Below are 25,138 nucleotides of genomic sequence, written 5' to 3'. Positions count from 1 at the left end.
AGCGCGCGGGAACGGGTAGGTGGGAACGAGTGCGCGGGGCGGCGCCCGGCGCATGCGCAGAGCAACAGCTGAGTAGGCCGCGGCGCTGCCTCTCCCGCTGCGCCCCGCTCCTCTCAGCGCCGCCAGAGCCCTGCCAGGCCGCCGCGATGATGATGATGGCGCTGAGCAAAACCTTTGGGCAGAAGCCTGTTAAGTTCCAGCTGGAGGAGGACGGCGAGTTTTATATGATCGGCTCCGAGGTGCGGACAATGGCGGGGGCCTGGAGGGGGAGGAGGGGGGGCGAGGCTGAGGGATGGGCTGCGCTGAGTGGGGGCAGAGGGCTTCGCTGCAGTGATAGCGTGGAAAATGTGCGGCTGAAAGGAGCCGGAGCCGCGGGCAGTCGGGCCGTGTGCGCCGTACGAGGCACGTGGAGGAGGAGGAGGGATCGCCTTCCCGTTCCCCGCTGTCTGCTGGTGAGCGCTGCAGGGCAAAGATACAGTTAAAAATGGCCTGAAAGATGGTAAGGTCAAAATGAGTCCTGTCCGACGAGGAATGTGAGCCTCTATAATCACTGTACAAGCACAGCACCAGTCTAAAAATCTGCTTTCAGAGCCTAGAACTCATCCTGCTGACTAGCAAGCCTTGTGCTGAGGAAGGCAGAACTGCTTTGCGGGTATTCAGCAAGCCTGGAGGAGGCAGAGATCACATCCTGCGTGTTGCAAGGATTTAAAGGACCGGGCAGGGCTGTGGTGTCTGAGCTATCCCAGTGCTGTCTGGGAAAAGGGATGCTGCTGGAGAGCTGGGTATGCAACTGGGTTAAATCCCTACTGAGTACTGCGTTAATATAGCAAAGTCAATGTTAAGTTGTTCAAAAATACACAAAAATTGATTGTTGTCAATGAGTTGGAGTTTGTTATCAAACTAGATTAGGTTGGATGTCAGGGAGAAGTTCTTTACAGGGAAAGTGGTGAGGTGCTGGAACAGCTGCCCAGAGAAGCTGTGGATGCCCCGTCCCTTGGAGGTGTTCAAGGCCAGGTTGGATGGAGCCCTGGGCAGCCTGGTTTAGTATTAAATGGGGAGGTTGGTGGCCCTGCATGTGGCAGGGGGGTTGGAGATTCACGGTCCTTGAAGTCCCTTCCATCCCTGACTGTTCTGTGGTTCTGTGACTCTGTGATAGTGAAGTAAGTGCTGATAACAGCTGTGTTTTCTATATTGTGCCAAAAATTGTATTCTATGATGCCAAACCTGATATATTGTGAAAAACATAAAAAATCCTCTTGGGATTGCTATCATTACAGAGGATTTGTTTCAGCTTCTGATAAGCATTTCTTTAAATGGAATGTGATTCCAGGTCATATCTTTGCTTTTCTTTTTCCAGGTGGGGAACTACCTGCGTATGTTCCGGGGCTCGCTGTACAAGAGGTACCCCTCACTCTGGAGACGACTGGCCACAGTGGAAGAAAGGAAGAAGATAGTGGCATCTTCACATGGTAAGAAGATGAGTAAATGTTCCCAGACTAAATGACTGCCTTGAAGAACTGTCTCTGTAGGCTCAGAAGCTTGTGTACCTTTAGGGCTTTGCTAATCGCTTCAGGTTGCCTCAGTGATGGAGTGTTCTGCAAAATATGCTGTCCTGGGGTTGGCTGCATTCGTCACAATGCAAAAGTCACACCTCAAGATAAACACCGTATTCCAGAAGGGACTTTTATTCTCAGAGGGGTGGTTCTGTCCCTTAGCCCATTGAAAGCCTGCACATGTACTTTATATGTTTACAACTCCCAGAGTTTGTAGTGTGTTTCTACTGATGTTACTGCCACAGTGAGAATACAGCCACCTTGGTATTATTTCTGATGGGAGACTTCTTATATAAGTACTTATATTCATTAGCAGTGTAACTTGTTCCTCAGGCTAAGGCATAATAAAGACAAGCAGTTCATTCTATACTTAAGCCTCCTCCCTCTCATATCCTGCTGACCCATTGCTGTTTTCTTTCTTTTCCAACAGAAAATCAGCGGTCTCACAGTCCCAGAAGATGTAAGTCTGATTTTTGTGTTATTCTTAGCTGTGCTGCAAGAATAATCTCTGTCATGACCTTTAGTGTTATTACAGTATGTATTAACATCTCACCCTCTGATCTCTCCCTGTGGTCTTCCAATTGTGCATCGTCATCACATGCTGAACTTTTCTTTGTCAGAACATCAATGGGTTCTTGGATGCAGATGGTCTGTGCAATTTAGCAAGTTCTGTCCTGAGATTCTCCCCCTTTTCCAAGTCTTAAGAGTTTGTACTCCGTGGCTTAGCTTTCATTAATATTTGATGTGTCTGCTCAGCCACTCGCTTTTCCACTGAGTGTTACATCTCCAATTCCAACCTTTAAGTCCATTGAGGATTTATAGTTTTCTGGGCTTTTCCTCCCAGAGACTGTGGAAGAGATTTTACATCACTGTGGGAGACTGTAGGTGTGCAGAGCTAAATGATGTGATAGTATGGGGTAATACAGGGTAGGAATTTTTTTTTCTCCCCTTATGTAAAAGCACATTACTTATAAGCTTATTTACTATTTAGGAGGACTTAAACACATCATTTTAAATGTTTTTTCTTTCTAGTCCCACCTGCACTGACAGAGAGGGCTGTTCACTATTCAGCTTGTTTATGTCATAGGCTGCATAATGCTCTTTCATGTTAATTATTGGCATCTTTCCTGGTAACAGATCATGGATATACAACATTAGCCACCAGTGTGACACTGTTAAAGGCCTCTGAAGTGGAAGAGATCTTGGATGGAAATGATGAGAAATACAAGGCAGTGTCTATCAGCACAGAACCTCCCACCTACCTCAGGTAACCAGTGTTGGTGAGGACCATGAAGTTGCTGGAACGTGTCAGCATGGACTGGAAGCACTGTCCTGTCCCAATAGAAATCGTATAAACCCAGGGCAGCTTGCAGGGGGTGCTTGCAAGTCTGTGCTAGCAGATATTTGCAATGTTGGGCAAATGAAGATCTCCAAATTGTAAGGATTGGGTTGCTGCCCACATATTACAGGAAGAAAAACATTAGTGTTTGATGATACAGCTCATTTTGCAATTACTTCATTCCAGCTGTAACAGATGTTTTGGAGAACACTCTCTGCACGTACTTTTTGCTGGAGATGTCGCATTTCTCAACAGTCCCTCTGTAAATACAGACAGGAAATTCAAATATGAACCTCATATTTATAGTGGTACACCTGGATCCATGTACGATGGATAGCTGTGAGCTGGAGAATGGACTTCGAAGGAGGGAGTGTGGAATAGGAGTTCTCAGTCCAGCTGTCATTAGGGAGGAGCTCGTAATTTATGGTACTATTCTTAATAATAGTGGCAGTGGTGTTCAGGGCCTGCAGGTTAACACAGTCTCATTCTCCAGAGAACAGAAGGCGAAGAGGAACAACCAGTGGGTGCCAACACTGCCCAACAGCTCTCATCACCTGGATGCAGTGCCGTGCTCAACAACAATTAACAGAAATCGCATGGGCAGGGACAAGAAGAGGACCTTCCCTCTGTGGTAAGGCAGCTTCCTTCTTCAGAAAACTGGAAACAGTTACAACGTGACTCTCTGCAGGGGGCTGCTCTAATAGAGAAGTGGTTGCCATAGCCCTGTAACTTTGAGTTGAAGAGTATGTCTAATAACTGGGGAGTTGAAGTATAGGGATTGGTAACAGTAAAAAGCACCCTCCTTCTATGCGTGCCAGATGTATGGTTTTCTATTCCATGTGCTGTATTGTTGCTCTTTGTTGTAGCTTTGATGACCATGACCCAGCAGTCATCCATGAGAACGCATCCCAGCCAGAGGTTCTGGTTCCAATCAGGCTTGACATGGAAATTGATGGGCAGAAACTCAGAGATGCATTTACATGGAACATGAATGGTATGTAGGAGGAGAGTTTCCTGGGGTTAGAGAGATACAGATGCATTCATCACCAAATATGAAGAGAGAACAAGCAAGTCTTTGCCCCATAAAGGAGGAGCTCTAAAGCTCTTCTACTTTGATGTGTCCTTCAGCTCTCATGGCTCTTAGCAGATCCCTGACACTTCCACGGGTTGCAGTAATTCCTGGATGCTGTAATCTGAAAAGTTAGGCCTGTTCTCATCCACTTAATCAGTTCAGCAGCCTAATGGAAATGTCAGCCAAGATTAATACTAAATAGTTAATGTGTATTTAATTAATTAATAGACCGTTGCTGCGTTCTTTGTGAAACAAGAAAGTCAAGTCAGTGTGTACATGTGTGCAACCCCAGAACAAAGCACTGTTGTAACAGCAAAAGGTGATTCCCTTCTTCAGGCAAAGATCTTAACTTGGGTATTCTGTAAGTGGCAGATATTGGTGGCTGAGAAATAAGTCTTTTTGTTCTTATTCTGTATCAGAAAAGCTGATGACCCCAGAAATGTTCTCAGAGATTCTTTGTGATGACCTGGATTTGAATCCTCTGACCTTTGTCCCTGCTATTGCCTCTGCCATCCGACAACAGATCGAATCGTACCCAACTGACAGCATCCTGGAGGATCAGTCAGACCAACGTGTTATTATTAAGGTAAGGACAGGGGGGCACTGGAATGAGAGCTGAACCGTTTGCATTTCTCTAGGTTGTTTTTTTTTTTTTTATGGGGGAAAAATAGTACAAGGACTTCCATCAAAACTAGGAGTTCCTAATTCCAGTCCTGTGTCCAGGTTAGATTTTGTCCTTGAGAAATGAATGACTTGTTTCTTCCCTTGTCTCCAGCTAAACATCCATGTAGGGAACATCTCCCTTGTAGACCAGTTTGAATGGGACATGTCAGAGAAGGAGAATTCACCAGAGAAGTTTGCCTTGAAGCTGTGCTCAGAGCTTGGCCTGGGTGGGGAGTTTGTCACTACTATTGCCTACAGCATCCGGGGACAGCTGAGCTGGCATCAGAAGACATACGCCTTCAGGTACAAACTGTCATCTTTCTGGGTGGGTGTAGATGCATGTTCTAACTTCATGGCTGCTAGCACCCATGAATCTTGAACAGCTGATGCAGTGTAGAAAGCTTAATTTGAAACTGGTTCTCATGGATTGTATATATACTACACTATATCTCTATAGTTCTGGAATTATTTTTCTATAGCAGAAGTGTTTGATTTCTCATGTTCATGTGCCCACTAGTGCATACAACTGTCTTCCTTTTAAACCAGTTTATTAGATGAAAAAGAAGTAGGGTGCAGGTAAAGATTTTTTTATTTCTTGGACATCCTTTTGTATGTTTCATCGACTGGCAATCCCCTAATCTGGAGTCATTTAAAGACCAGTGCTTGTGCAAGGTTAGCAGTTCAGGTGGTTTCATTGCTCCCACTGCTTTGGGTGGTTGTCTGTTGTGAAGTGACAATTGAGTCACATCACAAGAGGGGGAGGTGTTCGTGGTGAGCTGTAAGAGTTGTTGTATTGCTTGTATGAAATGGATGGGCTCCTCTGGATAGCAGAAACGTTAGTTGTGGATCTAACCAAAGCACTCTAAACGTATCTAGTGATGTGTCTGCAGTCAGGTCTTGCTCAGGCGTGGCCCTTTGCTTGTTGCTGGCTGCCTGGTGAAGCAATGAAGCATTTTGATCTAGTGCCTGGTGTCTTTTGTTCTGTAGTACATCCTGGTGCCTCTCAACCAGCCTGTGTTTTTGCTCAGAGATCTTCTTGTGGTGGGTGTAATACATCCCACGACCAAATATCAATGAAATCAGCTTTTGCCACAGAATGAAAGGCTGTTCTAATTGACAGTGGCAGAATACCTTGTGCCTTCTTCTAATGTCTGCACATGATGATCCTCAGATACGTTTCTGTCTCATCAGCTCTGCCTGACTTGGGCCAAGGTCTGGCCTTCTGAGCCTTAGCTGACTGACACCACAGCTCTCTACCCTGGCTGAAGTTGAGGTTGATCACAGGCCATTTTCATAGCTGGAATGCAGCAGTGTCAGATTTGAATAATCAGCTTTTCTGACTTGTCTCCTAATAATAATTACTCCCAGTTGTGCTGTGCAGCGTTCCGTGGCAATTTACTGTAGGGATGTTATCCTCCATACGTTGCTGAGTTTGCAGTCTGTTAAGTGTTCCTTAATGTGTGCTGCTGGGTTTTTTGACCTCAGGCCACGGTGACACTTAAGGAAGTTTGAGAGTTCAGCAAGTGATGTATTGCAGAGGTGGGAGAAAGGTGCTGCTGGCACCAGTTTTGTAGAGGTCAGTTTGAGGAAGCTTGCAGCTAATCCCTAATGTGGTTCATATGGAAGTTAAACTCTTCTCTTGGAGCGAGGGAGTTGACTTCCACCTTGCTATCTGTGACAGTAGATTGATATTTGCTGATCTGTGTGGGACCAGATGAAACTGCTAGAGCAGAGGGTACGTGTTGCTGAGAATTGGTGGGAACCTGGAGGGCAGTCAGTGGCAATGTGATGCTTCTAGTGCTGCCTCTTCTTCCCTGCTGCTGTACATGTGTGATTTACATGTGTAAAAACATGTATCTGGCCCTGGTTACTGCAGAGCGCTTCCTTTTAGGGGTAGCTCAAATAGGTAGATTTCAGGCCACCTTTAGACTGTTGCAATTTTTTAAGGGGGAGAATTAAAAACAAGGAAGGAAGGCAGAGAGAACAAAGTATGTAGCCATGAACCGTTCAGAGGCAAAGAGCACCTAATTTAAGACTTGCTTTTTTTGTCAAAGTACAAACATGCCCCCCTCTTCCCTCTTTTCTTCCTGCAAAGGAGTACTTCTGAAACCTTCCTGTGATTAATGATGTTTGGGTTCTGTGGTTGGTTAGTTCCTGAATTCCCAAACCACAGGAGCGATGGTTGCTCCAAAGTTATTCTGACGATGTAAGGAAAGAGTGCTGTAGATGTATCAAAAGAACCTTAAAATCTCCAGGAATCGGAGATTTGAGAAGTCATGTGCCTCTTAGTCATCAGAGGGAGAGGTGAAACTGTCCTTCAGCTGATGAACTCCAGGACAGTTGTTCCAGCTGGCTTCTCTGCAAAACAAGGGGAGCCTGAGAACCCATTGGAAGTGACAGGACTGGAAGCGGTTGGTAACTGATGCAGTTGTCGTTTTCAGGGTGATGGTGTACTGAACATTTCCTGCCTCGGTGCTGAGATGTTTTTAAGGGCAGCACACAGTGTTTCATACCCAGGCTTTTGCCTTCAAAACCAGAATAACTTGTATGTCTGACGAGTTGCCTTTTGCAGAGGAAGACCCCTCCCTGCCCTCCTGGCTGCACTGCTGTGCCCGTGATGCTGCTGCCAGAGGCTCTGCCCCAGCAGAAGCAGTGCAGTGCTCCACTGGGAATGCTGCAGCTGACAGTGCCTTTCACTCATTCTGCCAGCACCTCTTGTTTAAAAAAATAAAGGAGGGGGAAGCTGTCCTACGAGGAAGTTTAGGAGATGAGGGAGGATTTTTCATTTTCTCTAATTCTGCCCTACAGAAATGCAGTATCTGAGTTGGCTTGCATTAGCAATGCTCGTGAGCTGGCTTTCCGGCCCCTATTTAATTCCAGTGGATGCTCATTGCTGATAGCATGGTTTCAACTTCATTTACCATGCTTAAGTCAGGATCTAGCAGTTAGCCTGGAATTTGCAGCATTTTGTGGCTAAGATGAATTTCCTGGCTTCAAGTGTTGCTTTAGTGGATATCAGCAATACTGGAAGTGGATTTGACCAAAGTTTCCTCCCTGGATCAGATACCAAAGGCATTGGATTCATTTTTCTTTTAACAGCTTTGCTGCAGACTTTGTCTGCTCCCATGGTGCCCACCAGAGTCCCTTCCTGTGAATGAGGTGGCTGAGCATCAGTGCTGGCATCCTGGTGGGGGCACATCCCTGGGATCTGCACACACCTGTGTGAGGGCTCACACACATTCACACACACATATTCACACACACACTTGTGCTGAGCTGCTTTCTAGAATTCAAAGCAAACATTTACATTCTGAGGCTCCTTTGTATTTATGCTAAGCTTCCAGCTCCACCCTCAATGTTTGGAAAGCTACTCCTGTAAAGTTCCTGTTGACTTTTGCTGAAAAGTCACTAGTGAAGGAGTAAACATTGCTGTGCGTGTGATAATGCAGCTGTTCAGGGCAGACAGATCTCTGATGAGCAATCTTGTGATCTGTGACAGCCCTGTGTTTCTGTGCTGGGATTAATCACAGTCTGTGGTTACAACAGCAGGTCCTCAAGAAAGAGCTTTTGCCACGGCAGTGGGGAGAAAGTCCTTGTTCCACTGTAGGTTCCCATCCTGTCATGCTCCCTGAAAGCCTGACATGCTGGGAAGAGCTGCTGGAGCTGCACTAGGCAGACTACAGCTAGGAAGTAAGAGCTGCAGAATGGCAAAGCTAGGTGAAGAGCCTGTTAACAGTCCCTGCTCAGCTGCTGCTCTGGGAGACATCCTCCCCACATTAATAAACTGATCTGAATGTTGCCTGTGCTTACTCCATTTGAACCCTGACGGCCAGGCACATTATGGCCTTAACAGGAGAGAACTACTGCCGCAGTCATTTAGATGTCTGTCCTCGCTGGGGGTTGTGGAGTTGGTAACAATTGATCTCCTTGAGGAGGTAACTGCCCCTGTTCTGGGTGTTCACTGGGGCTGAGTGGCTGCTTAAGCCTGAAACACTTGAAGTGCTGTGCTTGTGTCTTGCACCTGGGTGGGAACCCAGGGGAGCGGACTGTTAGCACTGATGGATGTTGCTTTGATTTCTGCCCTGCTGCTGCAGTGAAAACCCTTTGCCGACTGTGGAAATCGCGATTCGCAACACGGGGGATGCTGACCAATGGTGCCCTCTTCTGGAAACCCTCACAGATGCCGAGATGGAGAAGAAGATCAGAGACCAGGATAGAAATACAAGGTGCTGCCCCTCGTTCAGTTCTCATTCTGGCCCGTCCCTAAGACAGAAGTTAAAAGCTTTAATGTTGGTTTTTTCTCTGCTGAGCGCCGATTGGCAGGATTTCAAGCTTGCACGCCACAACAAACTCATAACCCTTCTGCTTCAGGATACTAAACTGTTATCACCTTACTCCACAAATATTTAACTGTCTACTTTAGCCATATCCTGTTTGAAGCAAACTTTCCTTTTTTTTTTCCCCTTGGACTCTCTGCTTGTGCGGGGGAAGTGTTTCTATAGGAAGGCATTCATCAAAAATATTGGAGTTTCATGCACTGTCACGTGAATTTGCATCCTGCCAGAAGGATTCCTTTTATGTAGGATAAAGTGCTGTTTGATCTAGGCACAGACAAGGTCTCAGCTCCAGCCTGACGAATGTTGACCTGTTTGCTGGCACGTGAGCACTTCTGCCATTGCAGGAGGAGCTCTGCTCACCATAGAGCCCCACTAAGCAGTGCTCAGCAAGTACTCAAAAACACTTGCTCCTACTTGGTTAAACTGCAGCTGCTTCTGGCAATACAAATGAACTGCTAGTATCTCTCCAGAAGATATGTTGTGGGAACAGTCAGTATGCTGGCTTGGCTCTCTCCTAGGAATATTTTAGTGCTAATTAACAGATTTATAATTGTTCTCAGCTATCACTGTCTGAATAGTTCTCATGAGCAACTGGTTCAGTCTCACTTAATGAGCAAAACTGCCCTAAAAGCTGAAAATGGTGTGTCGTAGCACTACAGGTAGGGGCACTCAAGTGACCAAGGATGTTTGGGCAGTAAAAAAAGTATCACAAAGCCATGGTAACCTCACCAAAAGCATGGCTTTTAGTAAGGCTTCACCTGTCTGTAACACAGCACTCACTGTAACTCTCTTTCTCTTCTAGGCGCATGAGACGCTTGGCCAACACTGCTCCAGCCTGGTAAACTCCCTGTTGTGACACTGGTGCTCTTCCTACAGACTCTGTCCCTACTTCTCTCCCCACGTGGATCTAGGATTGGCAGGGGTCTTACTGTCCCTCAGGGACACACATTCCACTTGCCAAGAGTTCCCTGTACTGCTGACTTCTGCCCCATCCCCTCAGCCTAGAGGCCACGTACCAAGAATGCTGCATTAGCACATGATCTAGCTGAGATTTGTGGCAGCTGTTGGAGCCCTTCTATGCCTGTGTGTGGACAGTGTAAAAATACTTTTGTATAGGTGCAACACGCACTACTAGAACAACTTTTTAAATAAAAGGAATGCATACTACTAAGGTAGAGTTCAGTATGTTTGAACACGTAGTGAATCTCACACTTTGTCCTGTTATAGCAACTGAGTCACTTCTGGGTAGAAGAGTTGACAGGTGATGTTCCTTTGTTTATTTTCTCTTTGTGAAAACTGCAGCTGGAAGATCATAATGTCTGTGCACTGAGTGACTGAGACTGCAGCATCCCTTCAGCACTGGGCTTTGCTTTGGTCATTATTTACTCACACAGCCAGTTACAGTACACAGAAGATGACGCGCTTTGCTTTGGGTGCTAAATTCCCTCAGCACTGCAGTGTCTGGATTTTGCAAACCTAGAAACAATCTGTCTTTTCCTGGGATGTTTAAAAAGCAGAAAATTCATTGAAGTGAGATGAAAAAATTCAAGCTTCCTTAAAAAAAATCTGATTGGAATCTACCTTGCTACTGAGGTCCACCGGCTCTTTGACAGAGTTCCCACCTTTTTCTGCCAGGAACTGTCAGTTATTGCAGACAGGGCGGATTTTGCTGGCAGCCTGACACTGCATTCAGAGCTTTATGATAAAGCCAGTAGGTTTTACAATCCCTGCTGATCCACCCACACTGCTTGCGCAGTCAGAACTACTTTCTGGCCTTAGTTTGTCATGTTTAGACTTGAGTAATAGCAGAGCTAGTTCTGATTCCAGGGTGGGAGGGAACTTCTTCCAGATGTTAGTACACAGAAACCCCAAATTTGCAATTTAGCAATAATATTATTACAGTCTTAGCCTAGACTCCTGTCCCAGATTGCTATTCCATCCATTTTTTCTTATTACAGGGGTCAAAAGGTTAGTTCTGCACGTATGACAAGTCCATGCAGAACATGTTTTGCTTGTGGATGCAAGGACTGCAGTTCTTTCTAACACTTCAGCCTCTTGTTACGATCAGGCATCTCTTCTGCAAGCAGCCCCTTCAGGGAACACAACCAAAATGCCAACAAAACTGCTGTAGCCTTAAACCTAGCAGTTTGTGCTTAAGTAACCCTAAGCTTTGCAAAAAAGAATGGACAAGTGCACATGAGGATGTGAGCTTCTGTAGCAAGCTTAGAAGTACTTTGGCTTCTCCAGATCCAGAGAAGATGTAGGAATCTTCCCTCCAAGAAACTAGAGGCAAGGCTGCAAGGTGCAGGAGTCCAGCTCACAGAAAGATGAGCACAGGCTGCTTTGAGCACGAGGACTATGAGGAACCAGCAAGCAGCAGCTTTCCCACCCTGTAAGCACAGCTCTTCTCTTTAATCTAGTAACCAGCCCCCACTGAGGGCAGCCCTGCTTCTGCATTCCACAGTTGCAGTTCTGCGTTACCTAAAGACAACACCAGCTCTGCAGGAGTTCATGAACAAAGCACACAGCAGGTGCCTGTCTAATCTGAGGCCACTTGCCCCTAGTACCACTCTGCCTTCTAGAAGATCACTCCCTGTATGGTTCTTTCCCTACAGAGAAACAGAAGTGCAGCAAAAATAGTTGAAGTTTTCCATTACTGAGCTGTTTTCATGGGAAGCCTGCAAAGGAGCTGAGTGGGATGGCTGTGGTTCAGCCTTCCATTGCCATAGGGCTTCTGTATCATTCTCATCTGGCTGCTGGTTACTCACACCTCCAATAGTTTTAGCAGTGGTTTGCAAGCACGTAGCTGAACAGTCAGCCGTTAACTGAGCTATCCTAAGACATGCTGCAGGTCTACTGTGAACATTTTGGAGGTCTAGGAGCACACATGCACTAAAGCTAGCAAGAATGATTAAATTCAGTTACTAAGATGCTCGTGTTTAATTTCTAAAACTCAGAGGTGGATTCCACAAGTGTGGAATTGCATGGCATGCACAGACTGCCTTTATTACTAGTATCAAGTGCCTCTTTCAGTCACCAACTGAAACAAGCTTCCAACTCCATTCTATGTTCCTTCTGTGGGCCTCCCTTTCTCCATCCATACCTCATCCCCTTCACACACTGCAGGGAGAAGCAGGGGAAGGAAAGTTTCCAACTAGACTAAGTTTTGCCTTGCCACAAAAATAAAAAATATGGAAGCCTCAGCAAGAAGCCTGGAAGTTTTGAGCAAAGTCCTGAAGAATCCTGGTGCTTCTGCTCCTGGCAGAAATGGACACGCAACTGAAAAATAAAGACTTTAATGTAAAGACTCTTTGGAAACAACAATGAGAAAGGGTGGGGGACTCAGAGGGAAGGGAGCAGTTGAGCTGCATTCCACTATGGTAGGTTTTTGCCTAGGAGACTTGGCTGTGCTTCACCACGACAAGGTGCACGACTTGTTTGAAAGCCCACAAAGATGTCTCACAACCGTGAGAGCAGAGAGCATCAGTCTTTGTACAGAGGCCAGAAGTAACTTGCCATACAGCAAGCCATCAATAGCAAGAGAATGAATAACCAGTTTCATGCCCCATTTGATACTTATCCCCACCAGGCAGCTGAGGAGCCATCACATAACCTCCAGCCCTTCTCCCTAGAACACCTCCATAAGGATTCATCAGTTCTTACGTGCAAAGCTTTGCAGAACCACTTAGTACAAGAGGAAGATGGGTTACCCATACAAACAGTGAAGCATGACACATCAGAATGGCAACTGGTATTATTCCAGTGAGATCTCTGGGGCACAGCGTAAGTCCAGCCAGAAGAGAGGAGTCCAGCCACAATGAAGTCCTCTGCTACAGTGGACGCTGCTGCTGGTCTTGGTCTCCAGGTTGGTTTTCGGGATGATCCTCAGGGAGGGGGTTATAGTTTGGATCCTCTTCAGGTGTGTCAAATACCATCTTCCTGGCGAGGGATACATGCATCCCATCAAGCAGGCAGGTTAACAACGTGAGCTGAAGACAAAGCAAACCCCCAGCCCTCCAAGGATGCCCTGACCCTTCACAGGGTTTGGCTGCACAGAACATCCCAAGCCAGAAGGGACCCACAAGGATTACTGAGTCCAACTCCCAGCTCCGCACAGGAATGCCTAAAAATCAAATCATACATCTAAGAGAGTTGACAAACACTTCCTGAGCGCTGGCAGGCTTGGTGCTGTGACCACTGTCCTACTGCACAAGCACTCAGCTCAACATGCAACGACAATACCTCCATCTCAAGGATAGCTTTGATCACTAACATGAAGCAGAACACGTTCTAATTTCTTAAACCACAAAAGTACTTCAGGAAAATAAAATCCTACCTGTACCTAGCACTTCCACAAGAAGGTTCCAGTTCAGCTAGAAAAACTTATGGTACCAGTAGCTGCTCTGTACACACACAGCATGCTAAGTGCCAGTGCTTCTGCAGCAAAGGCTTCAAGTGTTGAGCACAGAAGCTACAACCACACAGGTGGGTCCTGCGTGGCTTAACACAACGTAGCAGAAGCTCAGCAAGACTAACAGCCAAAGCCAGGTTACCCCACAGAGCCACAGACCTGTTTGCTATGGAAGAAACACACGTTGGGAAGCAACACTGTAAACCCAAGAATTAAAATCTGCTTTACTTACAGGAAGCTGGGAGTCAAAAGCAACTTCTTTCCTCCAGGCTGGTTGGGAAAGACATCTTCCAAGAAATAATAGATATGACCCACTGCAATCCCTGGGGAGAGATGCCACCAAGGTCAGGCCCAGTTGTGTCTCCTCTGCCTGCTGGACCAGTGCTGCTGGAGCTTAAGCAGGATGAAGCCCTGAGACGACTACAGCACACAGCTCCCATCAGATCCACCTGAACTGTGTGTCAGCAGCCAGGTTGTTGGCTGTGGTCATGCTTTACATGGGCGCAGAGGCAGGCAGGGCAGAGCCAGATGCCCAGGAGACCACGCACAGCCCAAGCATCACACTGAGCTCATCACACCCAGCTGCTGCTTCTGGCTAAGATGCAGCAAGATACAAGGTGCTGAGCTGAGCCCCAAGCCTGGCCGGGCAGCAGACTCAGCCAGCTCACATCAAGCCACCCACAGCCTTAAATAAGATGAAAGCAAGACAGCTTCAGCAGAATGAAGAATGCCACGGCTGCAAAGTGCCCCTCTACTCACCAGCTCTGACTTACCCAGCAAATCAATAATGATGGAGTTGCCCAGGAGCAGGGAGAAGCCCATCAGGACCCAGGGCAAGAAAGGGGCCTGGAAGTTAAGGAGCCCGAAGAAGTTCATGCGGATGTAAGGGTTCCTGCGACTCCACACATACACCAGCATGATGGTGAAAGCCTGGCCCAGGAAAAACAGGCTGGCAAAGAGACCAAATAGCTACAAACTACGGAGTCAAGGAAAAAACCAACCTTGCACACCATCTCCAGGCAGCACAGGATGTATGCAGCCAGGAAATTTCAGCTAACTGGCATGAAAGATGCTGCCCATGCCACCAAGTCTTTCCTGAGCTGGTTGAGGTGCACCGATGCTCCCCCACACTCTATTTCCCTCCATGCACCCCAGAGCAAGACACTGCATGGCACCTACAGTGACCTACAGTGACTGCTCCGTAAGGTCCTTGCTACAACCAAAGGAGACCAGGGAGCTCTGGGCCTTCTCCATCAAGCAACCATCAGAATGGGCTTTCAGAGAAGGGCCTTCATGGTGTCAGAGCCTGTGCTCTAAGGCAAGGCATTCCAAAGACTTTTTATGCTTGGGAAGGAGATATTTCTCTTATCCAGACTACTTCGGTCACTGTAAGACAAACTTAGGACAGGGACACGTGGCAGTCTCTTCAGCCATTGGCCAGGTGCAGGGACAGATGGGCTCACAGTGCCCAGCACACTGCTGACCTGCAGGCACCGTGCTCACAGCTCAGCATCCCCCACTTCAGTTCCTTACTCTCTTCACACCTATTGAGCAGCCCTTCACCCTCAGCCCTGCCACTGTCATTGGCTCAGCTGGACGGCTCCTCACAGAGCTGAGCAAGAGGCTTCCCTTCATGTAGAGCTTTCAGATGGTGTCACTCTGCCCCTGGGATTAGGCAGCTCTTCCCACGCCAGGTGCATCAGTGCTTCGCAGACACAACAAATACCAGAAGCTCTTCCTCTGGCTTGCTTCCACTCCTCCACACACATTGGCTGGGCTCAGGCCAGGCTCCAGCCATCCCAGCCCAGCAGACCCTTCAGGCCCACAGGACACAAGGAGTGCAGGCCCAGGGGCACAGTGAGGCTCCCTGCCTGCAGCCCATGGTGCTGGGATTCCCCAGCCGGCTGACCTGGCCCACAGATCACATGCAGCAGTGTGAGACACAGCTGGCAGATGAGCCCCATGCTACTCAGAGCATCTCAGAAAAGCCCGGAGGGCCTCAGCCTGCTCAAAAGGATACTGTCATGAGAAACCCTCCAAAGAGGAACATGAAGACAAAGTCAGCCGTCCTTCCGCGGAAGGAGCCTTCTTCTAGCATGCGGCAGTACCTGTACCTGAGAGCAGGAGAGAAAGGAGGGGTATAGGAAATTAACAGCTGCCTGCCTGATCCCCAGCGAGGCCTCATGAGGAACAGTCAGCTGCAAGTACAGGAGGCAGTGAGCAGTTTTACAAGCACCAGAGCAGAATAGAGAGTCTCACACCACTGAGGTAGCTGTGGTGCTGCTACTCATCTGCTGCAGCAGCTTCATCCTCTAGCAGGTGGAACAGCAGAGGCCACGAGCAGGGCCACCACCCACGGAACAACCCCAGGGTGCTGCGTGACAGGGCAGTGTGGAGGGAGGAGGGACAGGGCGTCACGGCTGAGCCAAAAAGGGAGCAGACAGCCTTACTGAGACCAAAGGATACAGAAATATCATGTTGAAAAAGAAACTGAATCCCAGGGGCCCAAAAAAGAGGAAGTTGGTGATCAGCCTCCATATCTGAAAGAGAAGAGAGAACAGAGGGTAGGCAGGTGGCTCTCTCTGATCATATGGACAGTAGCCCCGTGCAGTAAGGTCAGCCTACCACCACACAGCTGCACCTACACATGGACCCCCACCCCACACACATTCTACCGGCCCAGATGGCTCTGTTTCAGGGTGGGACAAGCACAGTTCAGCACCCAGACTAAGTGTGACTGCTCACTCCACACCACAGCAAAGCTATCCCAGCCCCAGCACAGCTGCTAAGGACCTCACCCAGGGATGCAGGGGATGAGGTGGGGTTGATCTATGGAAAAGGGAAAGGCAGGATGGTGTATAGCAGGGGAAGGCCGGGAGGAGAGAGCTACATCCTGCAGTAAGGCGATGCAGGGCTAGCAGGCAGCTCCTGCAGTGTCAGAGCAGCCCCTCCGGACGCAGTCAGGGCCCCGTGCCCCTGGGCAAGGCCTCACCTGGACCTTCCTGAAGATGAGGTCGGGGTTGAAGTACAGCTGGAAGGGGGTGATGAACTCCAGCTGCTGAGAGACACAAGCAGGGCAGCTGCCACCACTGCCGCTCGCGAGGCAAGCAGCGCCAGCCACCCCGCACCCTCCCCAGCACAGCACCCCAGTGCCCGCTCCCCCAGCCCTCACCACGGCGGCGGTGGTAAGCACACAGGCCGTGGTGTAGGCGCGCGTCACGGCCGGCATGCCCAGGTACTCCTGCGCCAAGCCCTGGTAGGCCATGGCGCACGGCGACAGCACCCGGCCGCGCCGCGGGGCCTTTAACAGCACCCCCGCGAGCCGCCGAAGCCACGCCCCCGCCAGCTGCGCTAGGCCAATCCTGACGCAACGGGCGGCGAGGATTGGCCAATCGGAGCGCGCCTCATGCCCTCGGCCTCCAACCCGGAACGGACCCGCTGCGGACGGTGACAGGCCGAGAGGGGGAGCGCCCTGGGGTTCCGCCCCCTGGAGGCGGGGCGAGCGAGGGACGCCGGAGGAGGTGGGGCGGTGCGATTGGCTGATGGCTGAGGGAAGGCGGGGCAGAGGGTCACGCCCCCACAGAGGTGGCCAATCACGGGGAGAGAAGGGGACAACAGGGGGCGGGGCGGAGGCTCGCTGTGCACGTGGCTCTGTGCGGGGCTGCGCTGCCTGGTGTGCGAGTGCCCAGGCCGTGCCCAGCCGGGCGGTGCGCACTGCACACCTGCTCTCTCCCCCTTCAGCCGCAGGGCTGCTGCCCTGAAAGCACAGCCTTCCCCGCTGCTAGCCGGCCCCTTCCTCTCCGGTTCACTCTGCAGCCAGCAGATGACACGTGCACCAACATTCAGAGGCTTTGGGGTTTCAGGAATTCATGCTAATGATTCCATCTCTTATTGCTTGTAGCACTGATGTGCTTCCACAAACTGTGAGAGGTCAAACCAGGCAGCACAAGGTGCCTGCTCTCCATGAGGCTGTGCCAGGTGTACGCAGAGCACTCTCTGAAAGCATGATCTGATAAAGGTCTAAACAAACCCACCGTCCCCCAGTCCTGAGCTTGTGGTGCTTTCCAGAGCTGCATGCCGTGCTGAGGAGTCAGGTCTAATTTTACAGCCACCCTGGTTGCAGGCAGAGGAAGGGGCCTGGTATTGGATTTCTGTAGAAGGTTAAATTGTCACCAGGTTTTTAGTGAGCCCTGAGATTCCTCTTTAAGCCCTCAGTCAATGGGAAGTGAAATCATTAGCAGAGGAAGGAGTCCTTGTGTTTTCCACTGCATCCACTCTGACTGCTGTTTGATGGGGGACAAAACACAGGTGGATGGTGAGGGGACAGTGAGGTTAAAGCAACACAGAGTGGGAGAGAGGAAAAGATGAGGCAGATGGGCACTGGGGTTCGGGTTCCTGAGTGCTCAGGTACTGAGACCAGCACTGCCGGCATGAGCTGCACTGGAGACCCTGAGAGTGGAGCCCAGGGATGCTAAAACTGCAGCTGAGTAAAAAAAAACCATCAGCTGGAAAGGCCAAGGAGGGAAAGAGAGTTTCTGACTGGGGCTGGGGGCTCTGCTAAGTGCTGCTTGGATCCACATGGCTGTTTCAGCCTTAAAGCCCCACTGCCACGGCTTTGTGTGTCAGCGTTGTGCAGGCACAGCCCCCGCAGAAGGACAGCTGCAACTGAGTGAAAGAACTGAGAGTGAATAAATGAATGATGAAGGAAGTATATGAGTAAATATCTGCTCATTTGGATGGGAGATTAGAGATTTCCTATCTGCTCTCACAGTCAGAAGCTGAGTTCAAGCACTGTGACTCCTGCCCCTACCTTGCTTGAACCAAGACTGGAGATAAACATTTGGAGCCCATTTGCTGGAAGGTCAGCATTCTGGAGCCCAGCCTCACTAGCTACAAGGAGATGAGAATCCAAATGATCAATCCTAATTATTCCATGTGCAAATCGGACATCACATGAAAGGCAAAAAAATGTCATCACATTATCATTTTCTTTCTTTTCCCTTGTTTGCCAGCCAAATTCTGAGAACTCTACTTCTCCAGGCTTATGCTTAAGGCTTTCTTTTTATAGGAATCAAGTGGGAAAGCAGTGAAATGCATCCAGAAACTCCCCCTTCAGCATGGGAAGAGGCCAGACAAACCTGTGACCCCTCCAGTTCCCAGGCAGCTTTCTGCCCATGATCTCACTTCCTATGGAGAGCAGCCAAGCTGACTTCATGCATTACAGCACGCCCAGGGGCAGCTCAGTCTGCATTGCAATCCTTGTCACATTTTATGTTCTTTGGGAATTATGTCCTTCCGTCAGTTCACATCAGCTCAGCCACACAGCACTCATTATATACCTTTGTAGGGATGCTGGCAGAGCTTCTTCTAGAAAACCACAGAATCCAGTTAAAACCCACAAAGAAACCAAACCCAATCTCTTTGTCTCAGCTGCAAGACAGTAGGAGGGACAGAACAGGAATGCTGCTCAGGAGCCGCTTTGCTGATCTCCTCCTTTTTTTGCTGTCCTTCCCCTGCCCAGGGACCAAAGCTGATGGGTGCAGGTGCTGCCAGCAGTGGTCTGATGCCCAGACTTTTGGGTGGGCTCTGATAAATGTCTATCTGGGGGCTCCTGGATCTGCCGGAAGAACAAATTGCCAGATCTTCACCTGTACTTTTGTTCAGGTCACTCACAGGACGAACTGAAGTGCACTGGTACCAGAGGTAACACAAGCACTGCTACCAGTTCTGCACTTGCAGGTATAGCAGCAGTAACCTGTGGCACCATAAACTTTTGTGATCTACAAACCAGCTCACAAGGAAATAGTCCTGGAGGGGAGGAATTCATGTGTGTTGCAAACCCATCACTGCAAATTCATCTGCTCTTCGATTTAAGTACACATGAACTGAAAGGGAACTGTGAAGGCACAGGGTCAGACAAACATTGTTACCTCTGGTTTTGTTCTCTGCCTTCACGGGGGATTTTAAGGCATGTGCAAGCATTTGCCTGGGGTCACAGGTGAGTTTAACTCCACAACAGAAACACGGCAGCTTCCTGTTTCTTTTCTGCAAACCGAAATAGCAAGGAGTTTGAAAACAAAGAAGAAAGCTCCCAACGAGTTAAGCAATTCACAGACCTCGAGGAGGCACATGAGCAAAGATAAATGGGCTGTTGCAGAGTTCATCTCCTTTGTTTGTAGTAAATTATTGTGTGTAATTCGTGTTTCCTGTCCATAAAAGCCAGAGGAACTTGAAGACATGGAATCTGTTCTAATTTACTAAAGACAAAAACAATTCCTCTCAAGTCCATCTGGAACTTGTTTTTATCATAATTGTTTTAGGCTCAGTAACGAGTTCAAGATCTAACTGCCCTCCCTAATTGTTTCAAGAATAAACAGATGCTCTATTTAAAGGCGTCAGCTCCCCTTTGCCCAGCACAGCAATTGCTGGGGTTGCAGGATGAAAGGAGTGTTGCACCAGGTCAGCACAGACCCCAGTGAGCAGCAGCCCTCTGATGGGGCCATTCATGCCACCAGCAGTGCTGGGGCAAGAGAACAGCCCCTAACCCTATACGCAGAGCGTCCAGTTGGTGAGGTGTGCCCTCTGCTCTCTCCTGCCATCAGCAGGCTGTTTGTAGCTCCTTATGACCTTTAGCAGCGTGTCCTACTGGTGGATGGCAGTGGCACACCCCTCCAGCTGAGCTGCATGGCGTGCAGCAGGACTGCGTTCACCCCAAGCCCTTGGCCAGACCAGCTCTCCATCCTGCTGCACAGCCCCAGTTCTCTGCTTTGTTTGGAACCCGGGACGAACTCACGCTGCCCGCCCATCACACGAGGGGAGTGAGCTGCCTGTGAGGTCTCACTTACCCCAGTGCTCCCCAGCATGTGCTGTGCCAGCCCTGTGCAAGGCACACATCTGTGTGAGTGGGAGTGTAATCGCACGAGGAACGTGTTCAGAAAGGCGCAGGGCACTGGAAAGGGAACTGCTGCTCTCAGACTCCATCCTTGCCGTATGGATGATGGGTATCAAGAGCCCCAGACCCACTGCAAATCAGTCACAAAGTAACTCTGCACCAGTTCTGGAAACTCCACTCCATGGACTCACAGCCCATCGATAAGCTGTGTAACCATAACTGCTCCAGGCACTTGAGTCTGGTGTCTATCACACATCAGCTAAGCCTACAGTTTGAGGGCTGAAGTCAGGGGAAGATGAATCATACAGAACTGGATGTTTGGCTGTTGGTGGTATTTTGTTTGCTTGTTTGTTAGAAAGAAACTAAGAATAGCACTTACTGCTCAACCCTCCAAGGACAAGTGGGTTGCACGGGGTTTGTGGTAAATCAAAGTTCATGTTGTTTTTACTCTTATGGGTTTTAGTTCAGAGATACAACCGCTTCTGGCATATCATGAGAAAGACAATCTTACCTAAACCTCCTCGAGCAGAGTCTGGTCACATATCCAAATAAAGGCCCTCTTCTAAACCAGATTCTGATTATGAATTGAAGGCATCGAGAGGAAACCACTGTCTCTTAGCACGGTTATTTTTTCCCCAGTGCTTCATCACTCCTGTTAAGTTCTGCCTTGTGACCTGTTCTCTGCACCACAGGTCACCTCCCACAGCTGTCGCGGGGGAACATCATTCGAGGGCACTCATTTTGTAACATTCATTTCATAACCACTGTGGCCAGTTGGCTACGAGAACATCAGGCAACACTTGTTTCCTATAAAAGAAGGTCTACTTTCAGCTGCAGAAATGCAGCACATACACCCGGGTCTGCTGTCAGCTGCTGAAGGCATCAGAAAGAGCATCTGCACTTTGGAGCCAGGGCTGTACCTGTGTCCTAGTCCAGGTGGCTCTCAGCTGGGAACAAAAAGCCCTACGTGATATGAGTGCTAAATAAGATATCAGGATGCATCTGACACTGTGACATCAGACAGGACCATCCAGCACCATTTGTTGCCACGTGGCATCACAAAGGATCCTCTCCTGCACTCAGGGATGGAGGTTTTGTTCTGCAGTTTGCTCTCTCTGGCCCTCGGATTACTCACTTTCAACTAAGCCCCTGTGTCAGAATATGATACAAAGAACAAAAGGAATAGCTCAGCTACAGCCTGACCTACTGCTCACCAGAGATTGAGAAAATGCAATTCGATTACTAGTAGTATTTTGGCATTCCTGGGCTTTCCCAGAGAACCTCTAACAGGAGGATGAAAACACCAAGCACTGACCCAACACACAGGAGACAGAGCTGCTCTTCTGACATGCAGAAATGCCTGCTAGCAGGTGAGCACCACAGATCCCCCAGCACTCGTGTGTCCCCTCAGAGCCAGAGAGTTGCCCAGTGACTGTGTGTCCCTGCCCCCAAAAACTGCAACAAAGCCCATTTCCTGAAGTTGTCATACAGTGTTTTTAACTCACAGAAATTGTGAGGGTGGTCCTTACAGGAAAGGCAGAACGTTGGACAGAAACAGCTGGGTGAGACCCGACACCCAGCCAGGGAACAGCTCCAGATCAGCCCTGCGGTTACAGAGCAGGGTATGTAGGGAGAATGCATCCTGTAGATCCAAGCTGCATTAACAGAAACAGGCCCCTCTTCTCCTCTCACAGTGTGCCTGCAGCTGGTCCAGAGGACCCGGGATGGGACCCCTGCCATGCAGGAACCTTTCAATGCTGGGCAGAGCAAAGGGTGTGCTTAGAAGCTCCTAACAGCAGGATTTTGCTTGCTCCTGCAGTCAGACCATTGCAAGCACAGAGATGCCATCACATCTCCATGTGACAGTTGTCCCATACTTGTGGCATCACGTTTAACCTATGATAAGCTGAGATCAACGAGAAGATATTTGAGGAAAGAGGGAGGTAAGCAGTGCTGGGGAGCTGCTTCTCCTTCCAGGAGTCGTGTAGCTGCAGCATGGCACTTCATGGTAGTGACACAGGCTGGAGATTCTTCCCCACATCAGCTGTGACACGAGAACTCATCCTGAAGGCTGAGCATTGGCGATACTGTGATCTTCAAAGGCATGGCAGGAATCCAGTCGGCAACGCAAGCAGTGTGAGCACCAGTCAGTATCACAGCACGATGCATACAGGTGTGATGGAGGGGAAAGAAAAGCATCCATTCACACATCGAGGTTGCTGCTGGAAAAGGCAGAGAGCTCCAGGAGCTCCCAGCCGGGCTGCACTGCGAGCCACAGCAGCGAGCATCCCGTGCTGCTCCTGCCGCTCAGTGGCTGAAGGCGGAGCAGCACTCAGTGCCATCGTGTCCCGAAAGAGAAGCTTTTGCAGAACGGGTCGGCAGCAACAGCTGATATAAAGAGGGGTTTAAAAACAGTTGCACCTGTTCTGAATATTTGGAAATGTACGGAATGTATTGTACAGAAAGACGCAAGCCATTGCTGTCACTGCTGCCAGGCCATCTTCAGCTGCTCACATGGGACAAGGAAGCATTTCTGGAACAATGAGCAGCCCCACACAGGCTGGCCTCGTTACACAGAGCCCATCAGATCTGCCCTGCAGAAGTGATGGGTGGTGCAGGAAGGGAGCAAAGCTGCCATCCTAGTGAAAGATAAACCAGAAGACAAAGATGAAAGGTCATGGAAGAAGTCGCCATTGCTGTGCAAAAAACAAAAACAACAACCAAAGACCTTTTCTACTCGTTAGAATTTAGCTGGAGCCTCCCAGAGGTAACAAGAGAGCCTCTACTGCATAAAGGCATTTAATTGTTAACCAAGGTTTTGAAACAGAACGGAATTTCAATTTTGCATTCCAGGGGTGTGCCATAAATCCACTGTACGAGGACCTCTGCGCCTCTGTGATCAACTGTGAAGCTCTATTGGTTCCTTGATTGGTTCCTCTCACAGCACAAAACCACATACACTCCTTGGTACCAGCTGCCCTCAGAGCTTAGGAATTTGGGCGGCTCTGGATCCTGCAGAATAATTTCCCCAGACTGTCATGTATTTGAAAGAAAGTTAATGGAACCGTATTGCTAATGAATACGTAGTCCCATTTAGAGAATGTAAATCAGCTGGCAAGACACTTACCAAGTCAAGTGTGTTATCCTAATGTAATAGGTGACTCAATACATAGAATCACAGAACGGTCTGGGTTGGAAGGAACCCTTAAGATCATCTTGTTCCACCACCCCTGCTACAGGCAGGGACACCTCCCTCTAGACCAGGTTGCTCACAGCCCCATCCAGCTTGGCCTTGAATGCTTCCAGGGAGGGACCATCCACAGCCGTTTCGTGCAACCTGTTCCAGTTTCTCACCACCCTCACAGTAAAGAATTTCTTCCTTTATCTAAGTAGCCTGTTCCTGCTTCCGCCCTCTATAGTCTTTCTTTTTGAGCTAAATAAGTCCAGGAGCTTCTTGTTGATCCACGGAGGCTTCCTGGCATTCTTGCCTTCCTTTCTCTCAGGATGCACTGCTTCTGGGCTTGGAGCAGATGGCCCTTGAATACCAACCAGCTTTCTTAGGCACCTCTTCCCTCCAGGGATTTCTCTCATATCACCCTGCCAAGCAGTTCCCTGAAGAGTTCAAAGTCTGCTCTCCTGAGTGGCAAGCTTGCTGTGCACCTTCTTTAACATCCTGAGGATTTTGAACACCACAACCAAGAATGTCCTCGAGCTTCACATTACTCACCAGTCCCTCCTCATTGGTGAGGACAAGGCTCAGCACAGCTCCTTTTCTCATGGGTTCCCATGCAGCCTGCAAGAGGAAGTTATCATCAACACGTTTCAGGAACCTCTTTGATTTCTGGTGCAGTGCTCTGTTGTCCCTTTGACAGATATGGGGGTGGCTGAAGGCTCCTGTGATGACCACGTTTTGTGAATGTGGAGCAGCTACTATTACTTTGTAGATGGTCTCTTCTACTTGGTTTTCCTGATCAGGCAGCCTGTAGCAGACCCCCACTACAATGTCTCCTTTCCCCTGCCTTCCCTTTAACCCGAACCCATGCATGCATATGCCTGCAACTCGTCCTGCTTGCTCCCCATGCTCTCTGCACTGTGTACAGGCACTTGAGTTGGACTCCATTGAGGCTGATTTACCAATCAGAATTCCCTTATCCTGAACCTTAAGAGCTGTCTTACTGGCCCATGATCCTCATTGTCAGCCTCAAAGCGCAATGATTTTAAGATCCCCACCTTCAGCAACTCTAGTTTAAAGCTCACCTGACTGAATTGGAAAACTTGCTGCCAAAGATGGTCTTTCCCTTGTCTGACAGATAAACTCCATCCTCCCCAAGAAGATGAGATGCCCCAAAATCAGTTCCATGACATAAGAAGCCAAGGCCCCATTCACAACACCACTCCCTCAGCCATTTATTGATGTTAATTCTGTCAGCCCTTTCTCTCCCCATTCCCCTAACCCGGAGAACTGACCAGACAACCCGTGTTCCCTGAGCTCTTCGCTGTACCTCAGGCTTTGAGGCAGGCTTTTCCCTCTTGCTAGTCTTTCTGGTGACAATTTGCCATTTCTCATCGCTGCTCATTTCCCCTCCAACCAGATATTCACTGGTAGAGTTCAGGGCTGTTTAGCCCTATGGGTTCAGCGCAGACTACACGTGAATCTGGCTGACCACGGTCTGCACAGACGTTCCTTCCTTTAGAAGCTCCGAACGGAGGCGCCGAACCACCCCGGCGCGGCTCCACCCGACAAGTGAGCGGCAGTTCCGGCTTTCGGGCGTTTAAATCTGCCGCCGTTGCCCTGGCAACGCCCACGTCACGTCAGCCGCTCTCGCGAGAGCTGCGCGCTGCTGGAGGGCTGCCCGCAGTGCCGGCGTTTC

At 49.1% G+C, this 25,138-nt stretch overlaps 2 protein-coding genes across 3 annotated transcripts; one reads left to right on the top strand and one right to left on the bottom strand.

Annotated features, from left to right (window-relative positions):
- Positions 1-69: 69 nt before the first annotated feature.
- SMARCB1 (SWI/SNF related, matrix associated, actin dependent regulator of chromatin, subfamily b, member 1) lies at positions 70-10,135 on the top strand. Its single transcript, XM_042828885.1, has 10 exons — positions 70-239; positions 1,358-1,469; positions 1,984-2,013; positions 2,691-2,820; positions 3,386-3,523; positions 3,759-3,886; positions 4,384-4,550; positions 4,740-4,930; positions 8,722-8,853; positions 9,767-10,135. Exons 1-10 carry the CDS (start codon positions 147-149, stop codon positions 9,804-9,806), a joined length of 1,161 nt encoding a protein of 386 aa, XP_042684819.1. The 5' UTR covers positions 70-146; the 3' UTR covers positions 9,807-10,135.
- Positions 10,136-12,244: 2,109 nt separating this feature from the next.
- Positions 12,245-16,657, bottom strand: LOC122165656 (derlin-2-like). 2 transcript variants are annotated; one of them, XM_042828886.1, is made up of 7 exons: positions 16,548-16,657; positions 16,368-16,433; positions 15,842-15,915; positions 15,396-15,489; positions 14,149-14,344; positions 13,608-13,698; positions 12,245-12,903 (listed from the first exon to the last, which is right to left on the bottom strand). In XM_042828886.1, exons 1-7 carry the CDS (start codon positions 16,638-16,640, stop codon positions 12,795-12,797), a joined length of 723 nt encoding a protein of 240 aa, XP_042684820.1. In that variant the 5' UTR covers positions 16,641-16,657; the 3' UTR covers positions 12,245-12,794. The 2 variants fall into 2 exon arrangements, with proteins under 2 accessions (XP_042684820.1, XP_042684821.1); XM_042828887.1 differs by having other exon boundaries at positions 16,368-16,430.
- Positions 16,658-25,138: the final 8,481 nt, after the last annotated feature.

Source organism: Centrocercus urophasianus, unplaced genomic scaffold (assembly GCF_019232065.1).
Source record: "Centrocercus urophasianus isolate 14NV4802_14NV808 unplaced genomic scaffold, USGS_Curo_1.0 seq_30, whole genome shotgun sequence".
NCBI classification, from domain to species: Eukaryota; Metazoa; Chordata; class Aves; order Galliformes; family Phasianidae; genus Centrocercus; species Centrocercus urophasianus.
This window is presented reverse-complemented; position numbering and strand designations above follow the sequence as displayed.